The following is an 18,401-nucleotide window of genomic DNA, read 5'->3' on the forward strand; positions in this document are numbered from 1 at the left end:
ACTGCAAGTCTGTGAGTTACTAGAGGACTTTAGGGATAACTGTCAGCACAGTCCCTCAGCAACTTCATACTACTGATCACCGTTTTACAAAAGGATTAATAGTTTGGAGTGAAGCATACGTACAATTAGTAAGTGACAAGGTTTTATGGAGTTATAGTATGTAACATAAGTTGATTGAGTTATAGGTTAATGTTACCGCTACAGCTGCCGCAATGTCTTGGAGATTCAACCAGATCACAAAATATGTCTGGAAACGACACCTCCGGCCATTTGGTTGGATCATTGACACAGTTTTTAATTAAATAAGGGCTATCATAACCTATTGCAGTTAATTTTACAATGTACCGTTGCCGGTCGGCAGGCGTCAATGACTCGCAATACCACATTTTTGTCATTCAAATACACACGATGTTCGCAGTGTTTTCCCCCACACCGACTCCACCCTCGCCGCACTCGTACTGACTCTATTCTGCCTGACAGAAAGAAAAGCTCGTAGCTTACTGAAGGCGGAGCGTTTTGACCAATCAGATGAAAGGGGCGTTTCAGCGCCGCCCACGTGTGCAAACGAAATATCGAATCAGCAATTAAATCCGTTTGAGACAGTTTACCCCACCCCCTTTGTGACACAGTTTCTTATGTATTTCTCAATCTCATACCGCTTTCATTTCCTTTTTAGTGTCACGTGTTAGTATTGTTTCGGTCTGTTTAGATTTGTAGACAGAAGTGATGTTTTTTATTTCTGTGTTTTAACATATATTTTAGCATACAATGCAGATCGCTGTGTTTCTCCTCGTGCTGACTTTGTCCGCACAGGCGTTGTCCAACTTTTGTCCATGTGCACGAGAGGAACTCTGTCAACCCATTCGATCCCAGCCGGCGTTTGAGGTGAGTGACAGTTCACTGGACCCATCCAGCGATCAGCTGATGGCGTTACATACGGACACAAAATATCAAACCAAGTGGCATTTGCAAACATATTATGCTCATTAGTAGGCTACATTCATTTTGTGACATTCAGTGTCTAAATCTGTTCTTTGTTGAGGATCACTGTTAGTAGAGCTTCTCTGTGGCAGTTCCAAGAAAGAAACTTAACTGCTTTATATCTTAACTTGTCCATATTTGTTTGAGCTCATTCACTCACTATAATTCATCATCACCGATTACTACTGCTGCTGCATGCTGTTTTACTTAGAACTTGATAAATAACTGATTTGAAGAGAATAAATTAAACACTATTAAAGGGGTTCTATTATGCTTTTCCACCTTTTCAACTTTAGTTTAGAGAAGAAGAAGGGTTGTCGCTATGTCAAAGAGACACAGTTTTTTCCACAACATTTCCAAAACTCAGAAACGTACATTATCTGTCCTTGAATTGTTACATTGAATAAAAAGTATATCATCCAAAAATTCTAAAACTGGCTGATGGTTGATTACTGTGAGTTGTGTATATGTTGAGGATATCTCGGTTCTCAGATATTTCTTTCTTTATTAAAAACACTTTTGAAATTACAAATCCTGTCCATGTCCTTGTCCTCAGCCAAATTGGAGCTACAGCTTTCATAGTTTTGTTATGTTAAAAACTTTGTGCTTTGTTATGCTTTGTTATTTAGAAAAAAAAAAACTCCACCAATAACAAGTTTAAGCTGTTATCATTCACATCAATTGATCAAAAACATGAAATTCTACAAATAAATATTATTTTACAACTGTCCCAATGTTTTCGGTCAGTCCTGTCATCTTTACATAAAACTAAATAAAATGTGTGAAATACGCCTTTAAGGGTATGACTCAGAGGAAGTGACATAATTTGACCCAGGTGAAGCTGACATTGATCAAGGCTGAATTCTGTCATTGAATTTTATGATTTTAAGCGTGTTTTTGTATGAGTTTTTTTAGGAAGACGAGCTAAAGGGTCAGGCCCTGTCACGGTAAAACATCCCTGAAAATAATGAAAATGTTTTAAATCCAAAACATGTCTAAAAAGGTTACTGAAATTCCTTGCTTGCATGTTAACAGTTTTTATGCTAGCAGGCTGAGTAATGGCAGTTTAAAATGGCAGACCGTCAGGCCCTGTCACATCCCTTTGTGACAGGGCCTGACAGTCCTGTGACACGGCCTTACAAATGAATGTTATTGTTCTTTTTTATTACCTTTATTGCACATGATAGGCTATGTATTTAACGCATGCCATAGTAAAACGTTATTTGAAAATAGACATTACACTGTAAATGTATTCTAATGAATTAGGTCCTTATTATACTCTATACTGACAAAAGTTTTGGGACGTCTGCCTTTACATGCACATTAACTTTAATTACATCCCATTCTTAATCCGTAGGGTTTAATATGGAGTTGGCCTAGCCTTTGCAGCTATAACATCTCCAACTCTTCTAGGAAGGCTTTCCGCAAGGTTTAGTTGTGTGTTTATGGGAATTTTTGACTATTCCTCTTGAAGCTCATTTGTGAGGTCAGACACTGATGTTGGATGAGAAGGCCTGGCTCGCAGTCTCTGCTCTAACTCATCCCAAAGGTGTTCTATCGGATTGAGGTCAGGACTCTGTGCCAGTCAAGTTCCTCCACACCAAACTCGCTCATCCATGTCTTTACAGACCTTGCTTTGTGCACTGGTGTGCAGTCATGTTGAAACAGGAACATCCCCAAACTGTTCCCACAAAGTTGGGAGAATGAAATCCAAAATGTCTTGGTATGCTGAAGCATTAGGAGTTCCTTTCACTGGAACTAAGGGGCCAAGCCCAACCCCTTAAAAACAACCCCACACCATAATCCCCCCTTCACAAAGCTTTACACTTGGCACAATGCAGTCAGGCAAGTACCGTTCTCCTGGCAACTGTCAAACCCAGACTCGCCCATCGGATCGCCAGACAGAGAAGCGTGATTCGTCGCTCCAGAGAATACGTCTCCACTGCTCTAGAGTCCAGTAGCGGCATGCTTTACACCACTGCATCCCATGCTTTGCATTACACTTGGATGCAGCTGTTCGGCTATGGAAACCCATTCCATAAAGCTCTTAAGCACTGTTCTTGAGCTAATCTGAAGGCCACACGAAGTTTGGAGGTCTGTAGCTGACTCTGCAGAAAGTTGGCGACTTCTGCGCACTGTCGCCTCAGCATGCACTGTCCCCGCTCTCTGATTTTACGTGGCCTACCACTTTGTGGCGGAGTTGCTGTTGTACCCAATTGCTTCCACTTTGTAATAATACCACTAGCAGTTGACCATGGAATATTTAGTAGTGAGGAAATTTCACGAATGAACTTATTGCACAGGTGGCAACCTATCACGGTACCACGCTGGAATTCACTGAGCTCCTGAAAGCGACCCATTCCTTCACAAATGTTTGTAGAAGCAGTCTGGAGTGGAGCCCAGGTGCTTGATTTTATACAACTGTGGCCATGGAAGTGATTGGAATACCTGAATTCAATTATTTGGAGGGCTGTCCGTCCCAATACTTTTGGCAATATTGTGTATGTTCTTGGCTGAACTTTACCATAGTCCAATATTACATTAACATTATAATAATAATTTTAAATTAGGAATGCTTATCAAAACTTAAATAAAGAACACAAAACATAACTTTTTCTGCGTCATCAAAATCCATAAAGTCAGTCCTGTCACAGCACGGTCAGTCCTGTCTCGCAGGAAATTATGACATAAAAGTGTACTATTTGAGGAAATATTGATGAATTAATCTATTTAACTGTGTAGATGAAGGTGGGGGTATATATCCACTTCTATGTTTTGTAAAAATCTCCTATGTAAAGGTAGTTATTTTACAACTATATGAGTGCCTGGTGGGTATTAAGTGATTTTGCTGACTACAGTTGACCGAAAAGTTACTTATATTAAGGAATTAGGAATAAGGAATTACAAAACCATGTTAGATACAATAAGGGACATATGATCAATAAGAAAATGCTATTTGTATCAAATTAATTAATTAGGAAACAATTCTAACATATACAAATTTGTCTGTGACAGGGCCTGACATTTTAGGGGTGAAATGCGTATAAAAAATTATTTTATTCAATCATAAAAACATGCTGAGATGGCATGATATGTGTTTCTCATAGTTTAACATATCCTCCATATGACACAACGTTCAGATTTAAGAATAAGAAATTTTTTCCCCCAAGATTTTTTTTTTTGTGGAAATGTATGTTTCTGGTAGAATGTCCCTTATTGCCTTAGTTTCCAACAAATGTCATTTGGGGATATAACATTGTCATTTGGGGGATATAACATTTATATCTATAATAATAATAATATAAAAGAAAACTACCACTCTGATATGTCCTGTGAAATCCGTGCTTGCAAAGTCTGTGCATGAAATCCATTCTGCATGATCCTCTAACATTGTCAGGGTCTGAATCAGACTCGAATTGGTTTGAAATTGAGGCCATCCTCAATATTTACACTAGATAAGAACTCGCAATTATGAAGGGGCGGGACATTCCCCGAACACGTGCTAAGCACTGCCAATCACAACACACTGGGCCAGCACATTTTGTATTTCGGAAGGGGGCGCATGTTCGAGCCAGACTGGGGGAGAGAGGAGCTGTAATAATGTAAAAGATGTAAAAAATAATGAATTTTTTGACCAATCAATCATGAAAACATATCCTAGTACATCCCAAAAACAAAATCAAAACTTTGTGAAAGGGCATAATAGGACCCCTTTACATTTATTTAAGGTTATTTTTTTTATTTTTTTTGTCTGAGTAAAATACACTGATTATAATAATGTATTGTGATAAAGACAATAATCTCTTTAAAAAAAAAAAAAAAAAAATATAAAAAAACCTCTTATCTTTATTCTAGAAAGCTGTCTAACATAAACAGTTCATGCATCTTTTCCAGGTTTTTGTATTTGATGTTGGGAAAAAGGCTTGGAAGTTTTATGACTGGACGAAAGTTACAACAGTTGCAGCTTTTGGGCAATATGATGCTGAACTCATGTGTTATGCTCACTCTAAAGGAGCTCGATTGGTCCTGAAAGGTAGGGTTTGACTGGACATAATAGCAAAGCTTTTATAAGCATTTTGTAGCCTACACTGTAAAACCTTGCTGTAAAAAAATGGCCAAATTCTGACAGTTACATACCATTTTCAATTAAAACAGTAAAATACTGTAGAAAATAATGCATTCTGGGTAATCTTTGTCATTTTCGAGAAAATAGCCTACAGGAATATACTTGGAATTAACAGCACTCAAAGTCGACACTCAGAGGCTGTTCCAAACCACACCCTATACCCTCATTCACCATTCCCTACAATAGTTTACTAATATAGTCCACTTGACAGAGTGAATGAAAAGAAGTGAGTGAATTCAGACACTGATGAAACACCTGATAAGCAGAATCACTTAAGGAAATAGAAACAAGAGGAGAAAAAAGAGAAACACAAGAACTACAACTGACTTCCAGTTTACAAACCAGTTTAACATTAGGCTAAGTTCCTGTTGAGAATTAACAGGGATTTAGTTGTTGATGTTTTATTGAAAATAATAAAGTTTGATTATTATTATTATTATGGTGATCAGTGTTTGCTTTAGTTGGGCTCATTTGTTTTTTCTCTGGCTGCTGTACAGTGAGTTTATTAAGCAAATTTTTTTTCAAAAGCCAAGAGGAAGTTGATCAGGTGTTTTTGGCTGTTGTGACGATGCCATAATCGTCTTGGACTTTCTGATTCACCGATCTCCTCCTGTGTCTAATCTTTGATTTTATGTGTATTTTAATTTTATATTTATTGATTATAGTATCTCTGTGACTCTACAGCATGAGATCCAGCAATGTTTCAGTAATAGGTTATTTTGAAGAACAATGAAATCAAAAATCAACTCACACAGACATCAAAAATCAGCATAGGAATCTCAACAATGGTGACAATCAAGTTTCATGTCGCAATGCTTGCTGGTTGCCAGCATAGAACAAAACTCCGAACATGCACTGCAGCATGAATAAATGATGCAGCTGAATGTTCTTTTTTATTGCCACCATTGTTGAGATTCATGTGCTGATTTTGATATTTGTGTGTCTAAATTATACTGTAGCTATTTTTTATTTTTTATGATGTGTTTTAGAAAATTATTTTTTTTAATTATAACCGATTGCTGTTGGAACTTATGCTGTAGTTTCACAGTGGTGGTAATATAAAATTTACGTGAGTTAATAATGTAATCCTTTTGATAAGGGAGGAGATCTCTGGATGAGATCGTGAATCAATATAATAATAACCATATGATGGTTATGTCATCATCAATACATAAATATCAGCATTTAATGATCATCATAATTTTGTTTTGCCATAAAAAATGTGCTTTGCAAAAACAGTTTAAGCAACCAAAAAAAGAAAAAAAGAAACCTGATGTTTAAAAAGTCAAGGGTCAAGAGCCTAACTAAAGCAAACACTGTTACCCATAAAGGTCACATCAAAACAAACCTTTTCAATTAAACATCAACATTCTAAACCTCTGTTAATTCTCAATAAGAGCTTCTGTAGACATATGACAGAAATTAAGTCAAACTGGTTATTAATAAGTATAATAGGTAATGGCTGGAAGTCAGTTGTAGTTCTTGTGTTTCTGCTCGTCTCTTCTCTTTTTTTCTGTTTTTGTTGTTCCTCTACTTCAGTGATTCTACTTATTAACAGCAGGTGTTCATCACTAACGCTTATGGAGCTTATAATATGACAAAATGATTTGAATTTGAATTGTGTAAATTTGAATTATTTGCAAGTGTAATCTAACAAAACTGAATTTTAGGTGGTAGTTTAAATAGTTCTGAATTTGATTTTTTTTAAACGAATATTGAACGTTTGAAATTTAACAAATTGAAATGTTTTTATGGCTGAATTGTATAGACATGTATTTTCAAACAGCTAGTTTTTTTTGTTCTGAATTCGTATAGTGCAAATATTCAGTTTAAAAAAATACAGATTCAAATTTTCAAGATGAAGAAATTCGGAACTTCAAATTCAGTTTTCTAAAATTCAAGTTCAAAAATTCAAGTTCAAAAATTCAAGTTCAAAAATTCAGATCTTACAGAAAGTAGGTCACAGGTCATCCACAGGGAAGAGTAAAGGATCTCAGATAAGTCGAACAGAGCATTTTGGCTGCACTGCAGTAGTTTTCTGCCGCAAACGCGGTGGTGGTTCAAGAGAATCCGTGTATCTTTCGTTCAGTCGTTTTTTTATTTAATATTAAGAGTAGAAAAATGAGAAAACAGCTTGAGTATTAGATTTCTTCTAATATTCTAGTAATAATAGTACGCTGCAGCAGTTGCACGGAGCTTACAAAACGAGTGTATTGCAACTATAGGCTACATTTAATTTTCTCATCAAACAACTAGACTAACGAATGGCTCGGCACAACAGAAGAGCTTAGACAGGGCTTTCTCTCTGTGTAGACCAGCAGTTGGTCTGAATTTGCTATAACCTATAGCCTATTTTCTCGACTGTATAGGCTAAGTCACGTTTTATCATGAAACACGCTGTGATTAATTCCAAAGTGACTCAGGCATATATAATGCATTTAACGTTAAATAATCTAAATGTTGACTTTCAAAAGTAGGCGCGCCAAGAAGGCTATTCTCTGTATTTTGGTTCATTTTTGGTGAGCGCCAGAAAGATCTAAAGAGACCGAGACGCGCTAAAGCAGCGCATCATGTTGTTTTATTTATTTTTCAATGGCATGATATTTTGTAGTCATTTTGAATGTACACAAATAAAAATATACATTTTACTGTTTCGGATGATGTCATATTATCTGTATGACTAAATAACAGAGTATTAAGTTATTTCCCAGCAGTGGAACAAATCCAAGTGATGGCGCTCGTGCATCGCGCTCTCACACAACATAGTAGGATATCAGTTCTGGCGTTGCTTCATATCGCAGACTGTTCATTATCAAAATGAAACACAGTCAACCAAACATATAAAAAGTTATTCTGCATAATTTAATTGGTCTGTTGTACAATATGAAGGGCAAGCTGTGCCGCACACAGTCCTACTTGTTATTCCAAACATTTCCCTTGCTGTAAAGACGCTGATTTAGCCGTGTATTTTGGGACTCGACTGAAGTATGACGCCTTTTTATTTGTATTATAATATAATAATACATAATCTTCTGAGTTTTATGATGTAGGCCTTGTGTGTTTTATTAAAATGTATTATAATTTACATCTCAAAAGGATGCGCTTTGTGCATTCTCTGACATTATATTTATTTAGGCTATTTAATTAATATTGAGTATCAATTGATGTTAAACAAAACGGTGTGTTATTTTCTCTGGCAACTAAACTTCCAAAAAAAAAAAACTTCCAAAGCAAAGCCATTGTGCGTTCTCTCCTCGCTCCGCAGCTTTTCCACACAGATTTTGAGAACTGGCCAGCTAAAAAAAATAGGCCAAAGAAGTAGACTAACGGCTAGTGTCCGGGAAATGCGAGGTACGTTCATATATATAAATAAACGTAACTGATTTTGTCTACACCTAAATACATTTCCTAATAATAACAGTGATTAAGCCCAAATGTGGGTGGGGGTAATGAACACAATATGTTTTTTTTGTTTGTTTGTTTTTTTGCCCAAATGGTCTCCACTCTATGCATTTTGTAATAATACAGCAACATTTTTTAACTGACCGTATTTGCCAGAAAATAAGTCGCATGCACATGAGTGCAAGTCACACTGGATCATGTTGAGAGAGAAAGGCGTCATAATATTTTTTTATTTTATTTTTATATTAGCCTATTCAGCAATAGTGTAAAAGACCTGTAAATAAAATACAACATTTACATGATAAACACTATTAACATGTAGGCTATGTGTTGCCTATTTTACTTTCCATTATGACAAATGAATGCAGAAAACAACAAGAATGAAAAATAAGTATGTAGGCTAGGCTATAATAAAATAATATATTGGCTACAGACTATAAAAATAGCCTATATTGTGCCCTTTATAAACGCCAAGCCTAAACAAATTTATTTAAATCGAAACGGTCGCGCATCTCTCATTCAGTCAAAAGTTTTCATTGCAATGTAACATGTGGATGCTAACTATTAATATAAAGAAGGCTTCATACTTCAGTCGAGTCCCAAAATACACGTAGGCCTATAGGCTAAATCAGCGTCTTCACAGCAAGGGAAATGTTTGGAGTAGGACTGTGTGTGGCACAGCTTGCCCTTTATATTGTACAACAGACCAATTAAATTATGCAGAATAAATTTTTATATGTTTGGTTGACTGTGTTTCATTTTGATAATGAACAGTCTGCGATATGAAGCAACGCCAGAACTGATATCCTACTATGTTGTGTGAGAGCGCGATGCACGAGCGCCATCACTTGGATTTGTTCCACTGCTGGGAAATAACTTAATACTCTGTTATTTAGTCATACAGATAATATGACATCATCCGAAACAGTAAAATGTATATTTTTATTTGTGTACATTCAAAATGACTACAAAATATCATGCCATTGAAAAATAAATAAAACAACATGATGCGCTGCTTTAGCGCGTCTCGGTCTCTTTAGATCTTTCTGGCGCTCACCAAAAATGAACCAAAATACAGAGAATAGCCTTCTTGGCGCGCCTACTTTTGAAAGTCAACATTTAGATTATTTAACGTTAAATGCATTATATATGCCTGAGTCACTTTGGAATTAATCACAGCGTGTTTCATGATAAAACGTGACTTAGCCTATACAGTCGAGAAAATAGGCTATAGGTTATAGCAAATTCAGACCAACTGCTGGTCTACACAGAGAGAAAGCCCTGTCTAAGCTCTTCTGTTGTGCCGAGCCATTCGTTAGTCTAGTTGTTTGATGAGAAAATTAAATGTAGCCTATAGTTGCAATACACGCGTTTTGTAAGCTCCGTGCAACTGCTGCAGCGGACTATTATTACTAGAATATTAGAAGAAATCTAATACTCAAGCTGTTTTCTCATTTTTCTACTCTTAATATTAAATAAACACGGATTCTCTTGAACCACCACCGCGTTTGCGGCAGAAAACTACTGCAGTGCAGCCAAAATGCTCTGTTCGACTTATCTGAGATCCTTTACTCTTCCCTGTGGATGACCTGTGACCTACTTTCTGTAAGATCTGAATTTTTGAACTTGAATTTTAGAAAACTGAATTTGAAGTTCCGAATTTCTTCATCTTGAAAATTTGAATCTGTATTTTTTTAAACTGAATATTTGCACTATACGAATTCAGAACAAAAAAACTAGCTGTTTGAAAATACATGTCTATACAATTCAGCCATAAAAACATTTCAATTTGTTAAATTTCAAACGTTCAATATTCGTTTAAAAAAAAATCAAATTCAGAACTATTTAAACTACCACCTAAAATTCAATTTTGTTAGATTACACTTGCAAATAATTCAAATTTACACAATTCAAATTCAAATCATTTTGTCATATTATAAGCTCCATAAACGCTCAACAATCACTTACATATTCACTTAATTATCTCACTACAACACTACGTCAATGTTACTTTTTCTTTTTGTAGTGTACGATAAAAAGACGCACCCATGAAATGTATTTAACAGTAATAAAATGTAAGTTAAAAAACATTATATATGCCAGTAGTTTACCGTAAAATTGAGTTTTGTGGGTTACCATTGTGCTGAAGAGTAGAGTCTGCTTCAGTCCAGGACAAGATCAAGAACCTGATATTATGCTGCATGTTTCTTTATTTAAAAGGCAGTGACTGTGTTGTTGCTGATCCAGTGAAAATCACTTTATAAAAAAAAAAAATTGTATATGAAATAAGTTCACAGTAGTAATATGCTCCCATTATTAGTGCATTATAAATATTAATTTTTAAAATGAATGGCAGTTGTCCAATTGAAGGCAGTTGATTTTTGCAAATGAAATTAGCATGGAGTTTTAATTTAGCAACATACTGTAAAGTAAAGTAGATTACAGTAAAGAACTGTACAATTAAAAGTAAATTACTGGCAACATTTAACATTTTAATTTACAGGTCAAAGTTTTAAGGTGTACATTTCAAATCATGCAATGTTTTTGAATTTTTTTAACAACATGTGTTGCGCTTACCCTTGCAAAACACACTACCATGTTGCTGGAGTATTGTGCGTTATTGCCAGGGATTTTCTATGTAGTTGTTATAGTGTAATAGGCTATTCCGTTTGATTGCTTATTGCCCCAATTCAAAACAGCCACCCACTATTATCTGTAATATTCTAGTCTTTAGATATGGCCTGGGTCCTTCCTCTATGGGATAAGTCTATGGGATTATTTTTTTTTACGTGTTTTGTTGTTTTATGCCAAAATCAAACCCTTAGAAATAATAACACACCTATTCTCAAGAAGCCACATTATTTTGGGTATCATTCTTTCCTTTAGCAGAAAGGGTACTAGGGGAATATATGTGCCAAAGTTCAATACTTAAAGGTATAGCGGAGGATCTTTCCAAATTTTAGATAAGACCCGCCCTCTCCACTTTTTGAAAAGTTTGATTGATTCACCAGAATGATTGACAATTAGGAGGACCAATAGTTTAGACTACCCACCAGGAAGTAAAACATCCTCCGCTATACCTTTAAGGTTGGGGGTTTCTTCAAATCACTAACCCAAAGAATGAGCCATAGTAAAAGTGACTTGATCACTGATCAAATTGACATGATTGATGAAATGTTCTTCACAGGAGATGTACCACTCACAGATATTGTGGATCCAGTAAATAGGACAGCTTGGATCCAGGCAAAGGTCAAGTTGGCAAAGAATCAGTTTATGGATGGAATAAACCTAGACGTTGAGCAGGCAGTGCAGACCGGTTCCCCTGAATACTATGCTTTGACAGCTCTCGTCAAGGAAACCACTGAAAGTTTCCACACAGAGATCCCAGGCTCTCAGGTAAAACAGTACATCTGACAATGATGTCATATAGGCACTTTCAAAGCCCCTGACATACTGTCTTCTCATCTTGAATCATAGGTATCATTTGATGTGGCTTGGTCACCCAAATGCATCGATAAGCGTTGCTATGATTACCTTGCCATTGCCGATTCATGTGATCTCTTGTTTGTTATGTCCTATGATGAGCAAAGCCAGATCTGGGGTGATTGTATAGCCATGGCCAATAGTCCCTTCAATCAGACATTGACAGGTAAGTGATTTAAAAAAATAAATAAAATTAGTCCATTTGGTTTTTGAAAATTTGATCTCATGCAAATGTCTAGTTCCCTCCATCCGGGAATGGAGGTTATAATAGTAACCAAAATGTTGGTTTGACCATAACATTATAAATGATGTTTTATGTTCCCATTTCAAAATGCACACCTGAAGTTAAGACATATGTATTTCAGCCTATGATCAATACATCAGCATGAACATAGAGTCAAAGAAACTTGTGATGGGTGTTCCATGGTATGGTTATGACTACAGCTGCCTACATTTTTCAATGGTAAGCAATTTATTTTCATTATTTTCAGTACTTTATTGAAAATGACATGCCGTACTAGGGCTTTTCGATATAGGCAATGCGATAAACTAATAAACATGTCAAATCAATTGGTAGGTAAACACCAATCTGAAAAAGTAAGCTTTCTCAACAAAGTTGGCAAAGAACTTGCTTTGGGAAAAGGGTGAAATATAACTATACTTACAGAGTTTTTTAAAAAAAATTTATAAACACTGCTCAGCTTGTTGTGCTTGAATTGACCAGAGAGGTCTGTTATAATTCCTTTTTGAGTAGCCACTGTGATTTGCTTATCACTTCTCATTGAATGCAGCATTCACTTCTAAATACTCGTAAACAACCTTCCTTGTTTTGGCACCATATCATCTTCTGTACCTGCAGCGATTGTGATTTCTTTCAACACTGATGTCAAAATTGTATGAAATTGTACGAAACTTAGGTTGTACAAAGTGTATGACTTTTATAGTTTTTTTATGGTGAGGTTTAGGTTGTAAGTTTTTTACAACCTAGATCATATGACAATTGTGCCATTTCGCAGGACTGATTAGGACTTCTGTTGAGACATATAAGTATATTCGGAAGTATTGTAATTGTGAATAGTTGACCAATATTTTTTATTTTTTATGCCAATGCCGATATCTTAGAGAGCAGGGTGGCTGATGCCTATGTATAAATATTAATGTATGTCCAAATAAAGAAATTGTATGAAAAAATATGATTAAAAAGGAAGTAAACACTGTAACCAACAGGGCACTGGGTTTGTGTGCACTGGGAATCTTTATATATATATATATATATATATATATATATTTATATAAAGGTAACACTAATTTGACATACAGCACACACAGTGAAAATGACATGATTGTATGACATAGTGGGTAATTGAGGGTAACCGTGCGTCTCCAGTGAAACTGAACTCTCCTGTCCGTATTTAATTAACATGGACCAACCATCACGCAACGAACACGTTCTTGCAGGCTACAAATGTGCACTTCAGAATATCTGACAGCTGGGTTAGACTAAGTCTGCAAGATTTGTGAAATTAAATGTTTATTAGATATTCAAAAATGTATTTAAATAATATAAATGCGCATTTGCTGATGGTAAATGAGAAAGTATTATAGTGTTTGTCTTTCTGTTACTAATAATATAATAATGAATTAATACTTATAACTAATGAAGACGGAGAACGGGATTGCTGTACGCTCAAGTGCTGCTGTTCTCTGATCCGACGTCCTATTCGATTGTGATCCGATTGTGCGTGCACACTTTGGAAAATCAAATGTAAACTATTTTGACTATTTTGAAATTTAGTTAGATTAATGAGCAGCTGTGCTCATTGTCTTTATAGATTTTTCCCACATGAATCTCTATACTTTTGAAGGTTTTTTTTTTTCTCCATTCTGTCTTCGATAGAGCTTGGGTTCCTTGCCACTGTTGCCTCTGGCTTGCTTAGATAGTGGACACTTAATATTCAACAATATTATTGATCTGACTACACTGACTATTTGGATTAGAACTGAACTGAGCTGGACGATGTCATCACTGTTTTCTGCAGAGCTCCTTTATAGCCAAATTGGACTAATTTAATAAATGATGATCTTTATAATAGAATTGAATCAACACTGAACGACTTCAGCTGAACAATGAGACTTTTTTTTTTCTTTTTAGAGCTGCTTTACAGCTGAATTGAACTCTGTTTGAATCATTATTTTCCTGTTGATCACTGTAAAGCTGCTTTAAAACAATGCGTGTTGTATAAAGGACTGTAAAATTAAAGGTGACTTGACATAAAATCTGTGAACGCATCTGTTAACACACTTTCTGGTCATATTGGCCTATTTTTGATGGCCAATATTGCAGCCTATTCAAATAATAAATCATAATTCATCATAATACAATAGTTTAATTGTGTTTTTTCAGTGGACCATATTCAAAATGTTTTGCACAAAAACAATGGACTTAAAGTGGGCAAAAATAAGGAATTGACTGATCCTAAACTGACCTTGACTAAACACAAATATACATCCATGCAGAGGGGTAATAACACAAACATTTTTAAACGTTTTTTATATATATATATATATATATATATATATATATATATATATATATATATATATACACACACACACTGAACAAAATTATAAACGCAACACACTTGTTTTTGCCCCAATTTTTCATGAGCTGAACTCAAAGACCTGAGACTTTTTCTATGTACAGTACACAAAAGGCATATTTCAAATATTGTTCACAAATCTGTCTAAATCTGTGTTAGTGAGCACTTCTCCTTTGCTGAGATAATCCATCCACCTCACAGGTGTGCCATATCAAGATGCTGATTAGACAGCATGATTATTGCACAGGTGTGCCTTAGGCTGACCACAATAAAAGGCCACTCTTTAATGTGCAGTTTTATCACACAGCACAATGCCACAGATGTCGCAAGTTGAGGGAGCGTGCAATTGGCATGATAACTGCAGGAATGCCCACCAGAGCTGTTGCCCATGAATTGAATGTTCATTTTTCTACCATAAGCCGTCTCCAAAGGCGTTTCAGAGAATTTGCCAGTACATCCAACCGGCCTCACAGCCGCAGACCAAATGTAACCACACCAGCCCAGGACCTCCACATCCAGCATCTTCACCTCCAAGATCGTCTGACACCAGCCACCCGGACAGCTGCTGCAACAATTGGTTTGCATAACCAAATAATTTCTGCACAAACTGTCAGAAACCTTCTCAGGGAAGCTCATCTGCATGCTCGTTGTCCTCATCAGGGTCTCGACCTGACTGCAGTTCGTCGTCGTAACCTACTTGAGTGGGCAAATGCTCACATTCGATGGCCCTTTGGAGAGGTGTTCTCTTCACGGATGAATCCCGGTTTTCACTGTACAGGGCAGATGGCAGACAGCGTGTAAGGCGTCGTGTGGGTGAGCGGTTTGCTGATGTCAACGTTGTGGATCGAGTGGCCCATGGTGGCGGTGGGGTTATGGTATGGGCAGGCGTATGTTATGGACAACGAACACAGGTGCATTTTATTGATGGCATTTTGAATGCACAGAAATACCGTGATGGGATCCTGAGGCCCATTGTTGTGCCATTCATCCACGACCATCACCTCATGTTGCAGCATAATAATGCACGGCCCCATGTTGCAAGGATCTGTACTAGGGCTGTGCGATATAGCAAAAAAAATGATCACGATATAATGTTTCATATCGTTCGGTATCGATAATTATTGACTTTTTTTAAAACCTTTTTTTTTTTAAGACAAGTACAAAAGTTTGAATTTAAACCACTGTTTTTTAAAAAATTTTATCCACATTATTAAGGCAAACAACAAATGATATTAGTTTTAGCAGACAAAAATTAAATGTAAACAAAAATATCTTCTTTATGTCTTATATTAAGATAAAAAAGTAAGCGTTAAAGAAACTCTTGAACTTAAATAAAATGTTACAAAATGTGTGCAATGTAAAAGTGTAAACGTAGAAGAATCAAGGTAAGTCTTGAAACTTTGAGGTAGATCAACATCTGTAATAAGTAGGGGTGTAACGGTTCACAAAATTCACGGATCGATATGACACAGTGGTGTCACGGTGAGGTAAATTTTTCGATACAACAAAAAGAAAGAAATGCCAAAGAAATTTCCTTGATTTAAAAAATATATAATTATTAAAAGAGAAATTATTTTAAATAAGTTTAAAAAGAGTTTTCCCTACATCTTGAAACTTTTAGTTTTATAAATGGGGGTAATGTATTTGAAGAATGAGCAAATAATGTTTTGGTCATCACATTACAAATAACATTTAAATATGATAATATTTGAGTTTTGAAGTGCTGGAAAAAGATGTGTGACATACTTGAAAGCATTTTACTATTCCTGTCAAACTTCCATGGTTACAGTGAGTGTTACTACAGTAAAGCCATAGCCTATACAATGAATTTTGCTGATCCGTGGACTTAAAGCCTATATAGTTCATTCATGGCACAATGTTTCTCCTGGTTTCCACGTCAGCGCTGTTTGATCCGTTAATAACGGAGAAGTGTGAATGCTTCTCACTAGATCTTGCAGCGATGTTATTACTTCAGTGGCGAATTCAAATGCTTTCTTTACCGGATCTCTTAGCGCTGTGTAGTAACAGTGTCGCTTGATCAAGATCGGCTCGCGCTGCACTCACTGACATTGATGGTCCAAACTGATAAACAGTCCGTGAAGCACAAAATAACGCAGTTTCGTTCCGCTTTCATTGCGCTTGCCATTTGATAATGGGCAACGTTGTGGTGGTCGCGCGTGCATTTGAATGAAAATATTGAGTGCCATATCGAACATTTTTCATATCGTTACCGACAATGGTGTACCGTCGATAAATACCGATACCGTTTTATCGCCCAGCCCTAATCTGTACACAATTCCTGGAAGCTGAAAACATCCCAGTTCTTGCATGGTCAGCATACTCACATGATCAGGACATGTCACCCATTGAGCATGTTTGAGCATGTTTGGGATGCTCTGGATCGGCGTATATGACAGCATGTTCCAGGTCCTGCCAATATCCAGCAACTTCACACAGCCACTGAAGCGGAATGGACCAACATTCCACACGCCACAATCAACAACCTGATCTACTCTATGCGAAGGAGATGTGTTGCACTGCGTGAGGCAAATGGTGGTCACACCAGATACTGACTGGTTTTTGGACCCCCCCAATACAGTAAAACTGCACATTTTAGAGTGGCCTTTTATTGTGGCCAGCCTAAGGCACACCTGTGCAATAATCATGCTGTCTAATCAGCATTTTGATATGCCACACCTGTGAGGTGGATGGATTATCTCGGCAAAGGAGAAGTGCTCACTAACACAGATTCAGACAGATTTGATAACAATATTTGAGAGAAATAGGCCTTTTGTGTACATAGAAAAAGTCTTAGATCTTGGAGTTCAGCTCATGAAAAATGGGGGCAAAAACAAAAGTGTTGCGTTTATCATTTTGTTCTGTGTGTATATATATATATATAGATAGATAGATATAAATTGTTATAGAAAAGTTATTACAACAATAATGTTATGTAGATTAGACAATAGAACAGAGAAGTCATAATTGTTTTAACTAATATTCAGTTTGGCACTCTCTTTGTTATTCTAACAGGATGGAATATGTACAATTCCAAAAGTGCCATTCAGAGGGGCTCCATGTAGTGATGCATCTGGGAAACAAATTCCCTACAGCATCATGATGAAACAGATCAACAGCTCAATATCAGGAAGACTGTGGGATGAGAACCAGCGAGCTCCATATTATAATTACAAGGTACAGTATTCATTCTAAATGTTTTATCACAATATTTACTACAGTATAAATTACACCTTTTCAAACATAATGCAATTTCAGTGATCAATGTTTATTCATCTTTATGCGAGGGATATTGAGTTTATATGAGTCAATGTATTTTAGACAGACATGTTATATTTTCCCTAAAATGCATACGATTTTTATTTACAGGACACAGAAGGCAAGGTCCATCAGGTGTGGTATGATGACCCAGAAAGTATTGCTCTAAAAGCTGCCTATGTGTCTCAACATGGTCTGAAAGGAATCGGAATGTGGAACGGAAATCTCCTGGACTACAGCAGTGATCCAATCGCCCAGCAACAGACTGTGGACATGTGGAACGCCCTAATACCCAAAGTACACAAGGAGTCTGCTGCGGTCTTATAGGATTCTGCTGTCTCTTGTTGTCAATATTCACACAAGGTCTGAGTGACCGAAGAAGTGCTTACCATAAATATTTGTCATATTTATGATTAATTTGATTTGTTGTATCATAAACCAAATAAATAACACATTCCTTGTCAGCAAGCCTACTAAAACTTTATATTTAATTGAATTTTAATGGACATCGACACATTTATTACATGTAATCA

At 36.3% G+C, this 18,401-nt stretch overlaps 1 protein-coding gene across 1 annotated transcript; it reads left to right on the forward strand.

Moving 5' to 3' along the window:
• The first annotated feature begins 604 nt into the window (after positions 1 to 604).
• On the forward strand, positions 605 to 18,332 carry ctbs (chitobiase, di-N-acetyl). The gene is made up of 7 exons (XM_082156781.1): positions 605 to 885; positions 4,876 to 5,014; positions 11,697 to 11,905; positions 11,987 to 12,158; positions 12,358 to 12,455; positions 17,626 to 17,787; positions 17,980 to 18,332. Exons 1-7 carry the CDS (start codon positions 769 to 771, stop codon positions 18,193 to 18,195), a joined length of 1,113 nt encoding a protein of 370 aa, XP_082012907.1. The 5' UTR covers positions 605 to 768; the 3' UTR covers positions 18,196 to 18,332.
• Positions 18,333 to 18,401: the final 69 nt, after the last annotated feature.

This window comes from Leuciscus leuciscus (genome assembly GCF_965113295.1).
Source record: "Leuciscus leuciscus genome assembly, chromosome: 23".
Taxonomy (NCBI): Eukaryota; Metazoa; Chordata; class Actinopteri; order Cypriniformes; family Leuciscidae; genus Leuciscus; species Leuciscus leuciscus.

Coding starts and splice junctions, on each gene's coding strand:
- ctbs (XM_082156781.1), top strand. CDS start 769: ATGCAGATCGCTGTGTTTCTCCTCGTGCTGACTTTGTCCGCACAGGCG. Junction 11,906..11,986: donor CAGAGATCCCAGGCTCTCAG/GTAAAACAGTAC, acceptor CTTGAATCATAG/GTATCATTTGATGTGGCTTG. Junction 12,159..12,357: donor CTTCAATCAGACATTGACAG/GTAAGTGATTTA, acceptor TATGTATTTCAG/CCTATGATCAATACATCAGC.